The 13,308-nt window shown below is 39.5% G+C and overlaps 1 protein-coding gene across 1 annotated transcript in view; it reads left to right on the top strand.

Moving 5' to 3' along the window:
* The window catches only part of LOC109044025 (uncharacterized), a 115,015-nt gene extending 102,509 nt beyond the window's left edge, over positions 1 to 12,506 (top strand). Inside the window, exons 5-7 of the mRNA XM_019061486.2 lie at positions 8,429 to 8,677; positions 10,019 to 10,231; positions 11,022 to 12,506. Of these exons, the coding sequence (XP_018917031.2) occupies positions 8,429 to 8,677; positions 10,019 to 10,231; positions 11,022 to 12,365 (1,806 nt within the window). The 3' untranslated portion in view covers positions 12,366 to 12,506. The remainder of the gene's footprint in view (positions 1 to 8,428; positions 8,678 to 10,018; positions 10,232 to 11,021) is intronic.
* Positions 12,507 to 13,308: the final 802 nt, after the last annotated feature.

The raw sequence follows: 13,308 nt of genomic DNA on the forward strand, positions 1-13,308 counted from the left end.
ACGACCGTATATGCTGTTGCAACAAAATTTGAAAATAGTCTTTTCAAAATCGTTCTTGGCTGCTTGTCGGAGAGCAATAGTTTTATCAATATAAGGCTCTAGTATTCTGGCTTGTCGGAATGAGATTCCACGATGAATTTTTTCAAGAAGTAATCCATGTTTCAAAGCCAATTTGAGCATGCGGTAATGAATGACATATTTTTTTTTATCATATAATGTGCATAACAATTTAGGATGTTTTGAAAACGAATTGGGTGGAATCATGTATTCTGGACAAAAAGGAAATTGTTGATGAGCGTGATGAATTTTCCGACAATAATTTAGATCCACTTCGAGCACAAAACCGACATCTCCAAAAACATCGATTTTCGAAAGATCAAAATCGTCGATTTCCTGCTGTGTCATCCAACGGAAATCACCCGCCGGCAAAGGTTGTTTTAATGCCCACGAGTACAGAGAAACCGCATCGAATAAAGCTAAAAAAATTTCATCTTTCACATTTTCTTCTCCTACATATTTATTCGAAGCTTTACTAAATTTTTTCACGGAGTTGGTGATGCCGCCTCTGCAACCTTTCAAGAAAAAGTGGACCATATCGATTTCAGTCAACAATTCGATTTTAACTTTAGTTGAAAATAACATACTGTCCCACGCGTAGTGGGGGAGAGTTAAGTAGTGGCATGGATCAATTTTATACTCTGAAAAAAGCTTATTCCGGAACGCTAAAAAGCAATCCGTGAGTAGGAGTGTGTCCAAAAGTAAATACTTGTCGCTGAAAGTTCCCATATCACTGCATCCGGCGGCTTTATAAAAATTCATAGCGTGTAAGTAACGTTCCTCCGAAATGTTTTCTTTGGTGAGATTGTTGTAAAAAGCAGATCTCTCTGGAAAAGGTAAATCATATTTGCTTGAGTCCGTAACCCAATCGTACGGAAAACTTTGTTTTCGTTTGACAAACTCGAAGAGATGTTCTGGAAAATGTTTCCTGGTGTGCACAAGTTCTGCATCATTCATCATCTGAGATAGTTTATCCAAAGATGTTTGCAAAAATTTATACGTATCTATAAATTGATATTGAAATGAGCCGACTTGGACCGTCAGAGCTATACACTTCTCTTCTGTCGTAGGTATTATTTTTACACGCCTTCGTCTATTTTTAGAGATACCTCTGATAACAGGTTGAATGTCATAATTCATCATATTGTGCGAGTAAACGCGTACAATTTTCGGTCGCGAAAGTAGAATGTTACATGTTGAATGTGCGACACCGATTACTTCGCCTGTATAATGATTATGATGAATTACTTTCGTGTCACAAAGCGCGAAGTTTCCCTCACAAATGCAACAACTCTTGGCCACCGCACATAAACGGTAACGTTCGCTTGTTGTTAAATGATACGGCTCAAAAACGTCATAAACAAGTTCAGTATACTCGACTTCCTCTTCGATTCGATCCAAAAGATTTTCGATCGCATTTTCCCCTCTGTAAAGAATTGGTTTTCTCTCCTCATAAATAGAGACGGGATATAAACACCAAGACGTAACCTGATGTTCTTGAATGTACGTTGTAATATCGCTGATTTTTTTTTGAATAGGTGTAAGACTACACTCTAAATCCAAAAATAAACATACAGGCAATAATTCCTTAGCTTTGTAATTTTTGAATTCAACCCATTTATTTGCAGATGTTGGAAGAATATTTCTACCTATCGCATTGTTTCGACAAAGCTCAATGTGTTTGTTAAGGACAGACTCTGACCAAAAGTGACTTAAACATCGTTTACAGAAAAACATTTTGTCCCCGCGATTTTGTTTTGAAATTTGTGATTGAACTAATTTTCTTAAGTTGTTAATTTCGTAGTAAAAATTCCCTTCTTTAGACCGGATTAAGAGCAAGTCTTTGTGAATTTTCTTAACCGTATCACTAGCTTTAACAGGAAATATTTTTCCGTTTTGATCGCACGTAAAAATGTTAACACTGATTTGTGAATTTTTTCTTTCAAAACGCTTCACATCGCCAATAAAAATGCTTTTACTTATCATTCCATCCCAATTAAAATTTTGTTCATCCAACCCGTTAAGAATTGCGGTTTGGAAGGAAAAATCTGAGTTGCAATTTGTTAAGGTGATAGCATCCCCTCGTTTTCTTATCGCAACAGGAATTGTAGTGACCCCAGTGTGAGAAATTATTTGAATACCTGAGCAAGACTTTGAGTGTGATTTTAATTCAGCGTTCCTTTTAAATCCTAAAAAACATTTTTTACAAAAATCGTAAGCTCTCTTTTTTGTGAAATAACACATCATTTTTGAAAAATCTTTGATCAACATGAAATGATTGGAAACAAACAATAAATCTCTATGTCGGTCCAACTCTTGTTTTGCTATACGCATAGGATGTATTATTTCTTTCTCAGAATCAAAAGTGTAAATGTTGACAGAAATATTATTTTTGTTTTCAAAATCACTCAAGTTATCCAAAAGCATTGGAGAATCTGGCCAATCATACATTTTAATGATTTCCGGAGTGTAAGATTTTAAAAAATCAGGTCTTTTCACGTGCGGAGCTAAAATCGCGTATCGAAAACAATTATTATCCTTACTTTTGAAATTTAATACATAACGACATTTTTTAATTTTATCCAAATCACAGTAACCCGAACCTCCCATTGGTTGATATTTAATTAAGTATAAAAAAGCTTTATTGCAATCCTTTAAAACCCATTGAGAACGATGAGTAAAAAACTCCGTCTCTTCGTGTAAAATATCTCGCATCATATTTCTGTAAACATCTTCTACATCAATTTGATTCATTAAGTTATATGTTTTACTCATATGACTTTTGGCCATCTCATCTTCCGTAACAAGATGAAAATAATAACATTCAAGTTCAAGATACGTCTTGAAACTAAAAGAGGGATAGCGTACGAATGTTGACTCCAAAAACCGTATTATTTCACTCGAAGCTTTCGTTAAAAACCCGCCTATATCGGTGACCGAATTTTCCAAAATAATTAGAAACACGTATGTTGAATCAAACGCTGTTTGTACTAGTTTTATCATTTTTGAATCGAATTTTTTTGTTTAACACCGTGAAAATTGCTCCAATCGTGATTTACGTAATATTTGAGCCAATGTTGAATCTTCTCCGCTTCAGTGAATGGTTTCTGCAATCCCCAATTGATAAAGAATTGATCTGGAAAAATAAAAGCTTCGTACACCAATTTGTACCGCCAGGAGATTTTTCTCGAGCTTGTGTTTTCAAATCCGCCGGCTTATGTGATAGTAAGTCAAAATTGTTGGGCAAATAGTCCAATGCAGTGTTCAATCCACTGGGTAGTCTATCAGAATCCTTAGGGATTTTTCCTGTGAAGTGAATCGTTTTATCGAAAGGTAGTATTTTACGGCTTAAATGAAGTGGAGATTTACATTTCCTGCGTGATTTACGAGACGACGACACTGTAAAAGAATTTTTTTTTTTTTTTTTTTTTTTTTTTTTTTTAATTATTAATATGTCTCACATAATTTTAATAAAAAACAATAATCTCGAAGAACACATATTAAATGTGATTAGGAACACGTATTTTCCACATATGTTTCATCTTCTAGAAAATGCAGCAATTGTGGTTGATCAAATTGAAAATTTAGAGGTGGAGGATTTTGAAATTGAAAATTTTGAAGTTCAAAATGATGAATTTCAAAACGATCAATTTCCAAATGAAGAGATTCCATTTGAATTTAATCAAGCACATCAAAATGATGAAATTCCTCTAAACGAGTTTATTGAATTAGATAATTTCATCCACGCGTTAGAATATAATGAAGTTCAACTATTAGGTGTAGAAATCCAAAACCCGCAAATATCTAGTACTGATGGGGACCTCGGGGAGCACGCTACGTTTTTAGATATAGATGATAGGAGCACTGTAATTTTAGAATTGGGAAATAATAATAATGTAGTTAGTAGCTCTGGTGATTAAGAAAATGAATTCATTATTTTTTTAAAAAAAAAAAAATCACTTCGTTGAACTAATGTGGAAGAATAAATCACAATTATTTCTAACAATTATTAACATGTTGCATACTCACTTTATTCTTGTTCGATCAAAAGGTATGTGTACACTTTTTTATTTTTTTAGTTGAAAAAATCTTTACTCACTTAACACTTTTTCGCACTGTTAGATTCAATAAAATTGAATGAATACTCCCGAGAAAAGTTACTTGTTTTATAGGAGTTTGTAGGTGTTAAAATAATAAGTAGGAGTAGTTATTTTTAGTAAAATTGATGACGAATTGCGTGGGAAATTATATTATTTGAATAAGTAAATTCAAGGATTTTCTGGATCCAACAATGCAAGTGTAGGCGTAAAAAACAAGAAGAGAAGAGTGTGATGCATCTTGTTACGAAATAATTGTTTACCTTTTCGTTGAATAAATGTAAGCTATAAAATTAATCCTTATGCGTAGGATGATATATAATTTATCCCTCTCAGTTATTCCGACCGGAAGTGTAGGAAGTATTTTCTTATGAAATACTTTGTTTTCCTATTTCTATGAAATAATCATTTATTCGCATCAATTAAAATATAAAAGAGCGTTTGTGTCAAATTTCCGGAAAAATATAAATTATAGTAATTTTTTTTCTTCAATTTTATTCTAATGTATAATCATTCCTTTTTTTAGAAAATGCGTTTAATACAAAAGAATGTGAGGGTAAGATTGTGAACTTGACCATGACATTCATACACCTCTGCAATTTCAGCCGTAAATAAGTCCACTTGTCGAAGTTTAAAACGGCCTCTGAATATAATGATTAAGTAGTAGTAGTTTTTCTACCCCACAGAGATGTTGAGCATATAGAGAGTTAGTAACTAATAAATTTCAAATGTTGCAATGAGTATTGCAAGTTGTTCAGCAATTGTTCGCCTCCTCATGCAGACTCTCAGAGTCTCAGATATTCGAATGTGTATGGGGAGTTGAAAAACATGTGGTGGATTGTTAACTACTTGGGGTCTCCCTGGAGAAAGGAGGATACTGAAGAACGACTATGAATACGACTCTAACTGGATTACATTATGCAATAAGGAACCACCATTCCTGGCTCATTTTAGAAACAACATATATACCATTAGTTTCCCTATGCAGTAATGTGCTTTTACGGAAGAGCAATAGATAGTGGTCCCTTATTGCAAAATGTAATCCAACTCATACGCTTGCCCGGATTTTCTTAATACGTACGTCTTAAGTTTTTATCAAGAGAGGTTGAGCATGAACGACAACCCTGGCTTTGACTTTGTACGTTTCGTTGAATTATACTTATTCGTCTGAACCGAGGGAACGAATTATTTGCCCCTCGTAAAGTTTAGTCAAGCCCCTGGTCATTCCATCGTCGGGTCTTAATCTCATTTAAATACCCTGCACTATACCTCCTGTGATAAGTTTTACTTTTAAACTAAGTGCGAAAACTCCTTTCATATCTCCAAGCGAGCGATTGAAAATAAGAATCAAATTAAAAATTGAGACTCCTCCGGAGAGTGAGAAGCATGGATTAAAAACGACAAGCGTTTGAAACGATCTATATTCACGACTGCCGTGCCTAGGAAAAACGCCAAATGAACATTCGAGAATCGCCAAACCTCCGATATAATGTTTATTTTTACGGAGTATTCTGAGTATTTTCTCTTGAAATTTTCACATAATTTAGATCCGATCGTGAAATAAATCTCTGAAAAATTCGAAGAATAGTTTTCACAAATTTCCTTGAAAATTTACATTTTATTGAAGAAAATTTGGGAACGGCTGGAGGTTCATACAGCATTCTTCCTTAGCAAGGAGCGACTACAGCAAACCGACCCAGCGTACTTTAGAATCTAGGTGCAATTTACAGAGAGTTTTATTTTAGAATTAGTCGAGGTTTTGGTCTAAAAGATATATAACATGAGAGAAAATTAGGCATCCTTGAAATGCAGTTAAAGTGATACTGATTAGATTTGCCGATTTTCTAGCAGCCTGCGTGCAATAAAAACATGTAACAAGAGAACAGCAAGTGTGGTTAGTGTATCAGGAAAAAGGGAACTCGTGAAATGGGTTAATTTTTTTTTTTTTTTGAAGACGAAACTTGAGGCTCTCTAGAAATTCCACAATTTTGCGGATCTGAGCGTTTTGCGTTGCTTTCCCACCGGCCGTCCAAATATCAAGTGCCTAGTATTCAAACGCCTGTAATAAAATTATGCAAATTTTGGACTATCACTCCTTGAAGTAAGGGGTAATTGATGCATATAGGCGGAGGCGGATCCAGACACTTCGAACGTGGGAGGGGGGGGGGGGGCGTGAAAGGGTCCGACGCACAGTAGATCGAGTCAATCAGAGAAGTCGGAAGGGAAATTTTCAACTGAAACTGCAAATTTTGATGATTCATTCGTTGAATTTCATATTTTAAGGGATGCTTTTCAATGAAAATTTCACGAGAAACTCAATGAAACCACTTTCAGAACCTCAAAGTGTTGTATAAACGAGGTTGTAAGCGTTTAAAGTTTCCGAATTTTGTCCGACCTCTCCAATTAACTCGACCGATTGTGCGACGGCTCCCTCCAGAAAATTTTCAAAATTTTAATCAATATTCATCTGCTATGCAATTCGAGTAAATTTCGTCATAAATAATAATTACCAAATCCAAACGTCCCTCCTTCCTCTTCCCTTGTTTCCCTCCTTCTTACTTTTTACTTTTTTTCTTTCTCCTTTTTTTTCGAGCGAACGGGAGGGGGGGTGCACAGCCCTTCGCTCCCCCCCCCCCCCCCCGGATCCGCCCGTGAAATGATGTTCTCATTACCTGATACATACAAATTTTAGATACCCAAGAGTTCTCATTCATTGATTGCTGACGGGACTGGGTGGTAGACCCAATCCCAAAGAATGGTCGTATTTTTTCGGAATTCTAAGAGTTTCGTTCTTCCCTTTGAAAAAGAAGAGCTTTGCCCCGCATTTTCAAGACGACGAATTGTCCTTGTCAGCAACAACTGCATGCAAAGTCCTTGAGTAATGCGGGTTGCGGCGGTGAACACATTATTTTGCTTGATGACCGCTTTCCGAGTCGGAAATTGCCGCGTTTCGTTTTCCTCCTTTAAATATGATCCAAATGCACATCTTCATCCGGAGTCAACCTATCTGCGTTTCTTGTTGCAAAATTCCATTTTATAAAGCATTTCTTTAACGGGATACTGAGCAGCGCCACTTGCACACTCGGGAACTTTTTGTGAATTACGTTGGAAAGAATGCCAACGCAACTTTACGCATTCATGTTTCCTATAGTTTTTTTTTTTTTTTTTTTTTTTTTAAAAAAAAAAGAACAAATACTTAAAAAGGTGAGGGCCTTCAAAAAGCAGAGCATCTTTCGGATTTTTTTTTTTTTTTTTTGGATGGACATTGAGCACACTAACTGTGTTAGGATTGCAACTTTATGCAGCTCCTATTTCAAAATAAAGGAGGATAGGGGGTCTGATTATTGAATTTGATATTCAAAGCTGTATACGTATTAGTCAAAGAAAACATAGAGAAAATTTAGTAATCCTGTCGGTGGAAGCGGGTGGTTCCAATGGACAAAGGTAGTAAGTAATAGACTAACTGCAGGCAACCCATAAGGGACCCTATAGTTTGTCCATCATTTTCCCCTTGGTCTGTAGCACCTATCCGTTTCAACCAATAGACTGTCATGCTAAGCAAGAACGCCGGAAATTCATCAAGATTTTCCCGCGTTTTTTGGAACTTAACACTTTATAAAATAAAAATCGTTTTATCCATGCACCTCAAATTTTCAGGTTAAATTCTTGATAGTATTTACGAAAGATTTCAGTAAAAACATCGTCCCAAGGTACACAATTTTTTCTGCTATGATACATTATTTCCAAAAAAAATTAAAATGGCGTTTACGGCGGTTTTGCGTTGCACGGCAGTAGAGTCGTTCAATTTTCCTGGGTCCTCTTTGTCTCTTGCTTCCTCTATCAAATTCACAACGTGAAATGCGGTTCCACGCGCATTTTGAAGGAAGAGCAAGAGATACGCTACAAGCATTCCCTCTTACCTTATTTTTTATCCGATTAAAATTTAATCAAAGAAACGTTTCGATGGTCAAAGTGTAAAACCACGAATCTCAATTGCGATGTTTCAACATTTCCGTTTCTATTTTATTTTTTCGTAAAATAAGTAGCCAACCCGGTAGCTTTAAGTTAACACAGAATATTCTACTAACAGAGCGGAAAGATCACGGAGAATACGGTACCAGTTTCTCAGAGAGGAGATAAAGTATGACAGGTAGTTCGCAACGTCGCAAACAGAGACACGCGGTTTCTCACTTTGGCCAACTATTTCGAACATGAATATATCATTGCATCATCATAATAGTAATTTCTTAAAGAGACTGCGTGTTCTGTTACAGGCTCAGACAGCCAACCACATTTTGCTCCTCCACCTAGGAATCGTAGATGTGCTTTTGTGCGCGATGTTCCTGATATTTTCTGCGCCGACTCTATGGCGGGACTCGAACTGGATGCCGTGCAACATCCACGGATTTCTCTTCACCCTCCTCCACCCTATTGCCCTGTGGACCGTCTGCGGCCTCAACTGTGATCGCTACTATGCCATCTCATCCCCTCTTCACTATGCCGCCCTCGTCAATCCGCGGAAGGTGAGTCGCCAATCATCCTCAAATGATGCCGCCAACCCAAAGGGATCTGCCCTCGAATTTAATTCATCATTTTTCTGATTTTTTTTTTTTTTTTTTTTTTTTTTTTTTAATGACTGGAGTAAATAGTCATGAAGGTTATTTCCATTTAAATCTTCCGTCCCATTCTTACGGCGCAATGATACAACTATTTGAACTCTCCGGAATGCGTGAGGTATCACGCCGCATTTGAAGGCGTTTTCAAAACAGTCAAGTTCCGATACCCGGATTATCGTTTTGCATAGTTCATATTCTTTTGTTATATTCCGTACCACTTGTTTATTTTTAATCCTCGTAGAAAAACCACCGATTTGTAAATACAATTCTTGCAGAAGCGCACTTCAGCTATGCATTCACCACTGCAAAAATGTCAGAGGAAATCGACAAGCCCAGCGTGCATGGAGGCTATTTCCATTTAAATCTTCCGTCACATTCTTACGGCGCAATGATACAACTATTTGAACTCTCCGGAATGCGTGAGGTATCACGCCGCATTTGAAGGCGTTTTCAAAACAGTCAAGTTCCGATACCCGGATTATCGTTTTGCATAGTTCATATTCTTTTGTTATATTCCGTGCCACTTGTTTATATTTAATCCTCGTAGAAAAACCACCGATTTGTAAATACAATTCTTGCAGAAGCGCACTTCAGCTATGCATTCACCACTGCAAAAATTTCAGAGGAAATCGACAAGCCCAGCGTGCATGGAGGCTATTTCCATTTAAATCTTCCGTCACATTCTTACGGCGCAATGATACAACTATTTGAACTCTCCGGAATGCGTGAGGTATCACGCCGCTTTGAAGGCGTTTCCAAAACAGCCAAGTTCCGTTATTGGAATAATCGTTTTAGCAGGCCCGCCACAAGGGTGGGATACTGGGTCCCTGGTATGAGCCCATTTAATAATTCCATTGGCGGATCCAGCAAGTTGGCAACATTGTCTTTCCTCCATTTAAAACTATGGAAATGTATCAATTCTTGGAGGGGCCAGGTGCCCCGAAAAGGATCGATTATTTAGCATAGGTTTAAATGCAGAAAATCCGGTGTTGCCAAATTGCTGGATCCGCCTCTAAGTATTAATCCGGGTTCGGAAATCGTTAATTTTTTTGTAAAGATTGCTTATTGATTTTGTCCTAATTGTGTACAAGAAAAATCTCTAATAGCTGATTTGCGCTAATGTTATCTATTATTTCAAGCATACAAGGGAGTTAGAAAAAAATAATAAATGTATATTAAACTCTTAAAATATTCTGTATATTGATAAGCGACAGTTATATGTGTGCTGCTTGAATGGTTTTTTTCCAGGTGGCTGTTGGACTGGGCATCGCATGGGTTTTGGCACTTGCATTTTGTCTTCCACCCCTTTTTTGTATCGCTCCATATTACTTCAGGGCAGAGCTTGGTGCTTGCATGCCTCATTTCAGCCTGGGGGAGGGGCTGTCTTTCTGGTACTCGACTGCTTACACTGCGTTCACTCTGATATTGCCAACAGCTCTAATCTTAGGATGTAATTTAAAAGTAAGTGATCTATTTTCCTTGGCCCCTTACGGAACTAAATTCTCATCTCATGGAAAGCAATTGCAGAAAAATTGAGCTTTTATCGAGTGACGTTCCCGTTTCTTGCATATGAATTGATTTACTAAGTTCAATGAATAAGTTTTTAATTAGTATTGGTTGGAGTCAAGTATTGTAGAGTGTAATGATTCAAGGGGTAACGCCCCTGACCGCTTCTCGGCCCAACCCTATGAGTCGCTTCGCAGCTCAGGCGTTATACGTTACCCGTTACTCTTACAATTGGACTAAATTTTGCAATTTGGAACTATAAATTCTAGCCCGCTTTAAAAAAACGTGTATGTGCCATTAGTTTCCCTATGCACATAAGTGTTTTCCCAGAAGAGCCAGAATTTATAGTTCCAAATTGCAAAATGCAGTCCAATTGTATATAATAATGTAAGATAAGTATAAGTAACTATCGGTGCATAAGGATGTTCAAGTATAAATATATTGCCAATTCCACTAGTTTTCTTAACATATTTTGCTGAAGGCAAACCTAAGAGAGAAGATCTTAAGAAGAAAAGAAACGCACCGATCGATATGTATAAGCTGATAATCATAGGATGAGAGCGAAAGTGACGCCATGACTTTTCACTAGGAAGAGTGTTTTCACCACAGAGGGAAAAAGATCTCAAATAGAGGATGATTTCCCTCTTGGAGTTGTGCTGCCCGGCGCGGCGCAACACTTATCACGCCCATTCAGAAAGCTTCAGTCCAAATCCGAAACTTAACGATACTTTTTTCTTTGATGCAGGTCCTAATGATAGCAAGGAACCACCGACATCGCATCGCGTCGGCAATATTCGAGGTGGCCATCTCAGCGCAGGTAACCATCACCCATCAGAGAAATCCGTTCTTCCCGCCTCAAATCGGAGCAGGCGGAAAATTCAAAGGAAAGAGTGCCGTCTCGACTGTTCTCCAACTCATAGGCTCTTTCATGCTCCTCTACTACCCATTCTACGGTATCGTCATATGGGAGTCAACCACCAACACTGTCAATAACCTTTATCTGGCCAAAAATTCTAGTCAAAAAAGAGAGATGGAAGTATACCCAACGTTAGTGACAATAGCATCGACTCTACTCACCTGCTCACCCACGGTGAATGGCCTATTGTACGGCATCAAGAACAAAATACTTCGGAAATCCTTCCAGAACTACATCAGGAAGAAAATGACCAAGTGCGAGCTGAATCAGGAGATCCAGGCCCGGACACCGTCGGCGTGCGGCTCGCGGAGACCCAGCCTCACTCCTCTCGGGGTCCTGAGTCGGCCGCCGAACCAAAGCTCCTTCACGAGCGTGGCCAGTCAACTGGTCGCCAACAATAGCTCATTCCTACAACGAAGACTCTCAGAAATATGCTTGAACTCGGCCAACAACAACAACAGCAAGGCCGTGACGATACACAACAACCAACTAGCCTACTCGCAGAAGAACCTCTCGAGGAAGTCCAAGATCCCACGGATCTCGTCGACGGAAGCGACGTGGTCCCCGGTGGCCGTGTCCGACACGACTTCCGTCACCGACGAAAGAACGGATCCCTCCGGCGGGAAGCTGAAGAAGCTGCGAACGCACAGCTGCAACAACCTCCAAATCCCGCTCAACACATTCCCGGAGAACTCGACGAGCCCGGGCGCGGGCGCCCCCGGAGACCCGGAAACACGGGAACGGGAGCAGCTTGCTCATCCAGAGGATAATCGGCGTCAAGTTCCATCTGGGCAACGACCTCGGGTCCAAAGCGGAGCTCAAGCGCAACTCCCCGCGGATCCTGATCACGCGGACCCTCTCGGAGGAGAGCGACAAGCCGGAGATGCACGGCTTCGGGAGCAACGAGAACAACTTCACGAACCGCAAGTACTCGCTGTCGACCTCGTTCCTGGAGGACAAGTCCCGGCGGGAGGCGCAGAAGGCGGTGCCAGGCTCGAGCGAGGAGGACGAGATGGATCACCTGCGGATCCACGAGGATTTCGACGACGACGACTGCGAGTCGGACCAAACGCGGCGGGTGGAGCTGTCGGGGTCCTCGCCGGACTACGAGTCGCTGTCCATGACCGAGCCGGACAAGGGCCACGAAGACAGGAGGGCGATTCCGCCGAGTGAAGACAGGAAGGCGATTCCGCCGAGTCTGAGTCTCGGCTTCCGGTCGGCGTCGCAGGACGGGGCTGGGCCCCCGAAACGCTACGCGAGCCCCGACTCCAAGCTGGTGCTCCAGTCGTGGCCGTGCACCAAGCGGCAGTACCACCACATCGACGACTCGGTTATCTTCGACGAGAGCGACGAGAGCAGCGAGAATGAGTCCAAGAACCCCGAGTTCAAAACCAAGGTTCTCAGAAACTCCTGCAGTTTCATGGAATTTTCCAAGTAAACTTTCGTCAAAGAACATCACTGCCATGCTGAGGAAAAACGCCGCATAAACCTTCAGGCATTGCCAAGTTTCCTTCAATGAAACGCACAGTTTCTCGTAAACTTGTGAATATTCGCCTTTCGATTTTGCAGATAATTTTGTTACCAGTTTCACCTACATTTCCTGAAAATTTCAAGTAGTATTTAGTAAAAGTATTCATAGCTTTTTCAAAAATAAACATTTTATCGAGGGAAATTTGGCAACTCTCGAATGTTCATATGGCGTTCCTCCTTGGCACGGCAGGTCACCACAACTTCACGCCCCAGTTCGAATGGATCTCGGGGAATTTAGGGAATTTGAAAAAGTCAGGGAAAACCTGGAAATTTCAAGGAGGAATGATGGAAACGCCAAGAAAAAGTTGTCCAGTCACCTTCATTTGCTCCTTAGAATGGGTTTCGACGTTTTGAGTAAACATTTTTGCCTGAAAACTATTTCAAATTATGTCCTTTTAACCATCTGGCTAATTTTCAGTTGTCAGGGAATTTTACCAGAATGTGTCAGAGAAATTAGAAAAATGTCAGGGTATTTCATCTTATAAATTCAGTAGCAACCCTAACTGCACCAGATGCGAATTTAAGCACATTTAAACATGTCTCCTCACCAAAACGGCGCGTAAAGCACGATTTTCGCAACGAAAAT

The sequence above is a fragment of the Bemisia tabaci genome, chromosome 1, assembly GCF_918797505.1.
Source record: "Bemisia tabaci chromosome 1, PGI_BMITA_v3".
NCBI lineage: Eukaryota > Metazoa > Arthropoda > Insecta > Hemiptera > Aleyrodidae > Bemisia > Bemisia tabaci.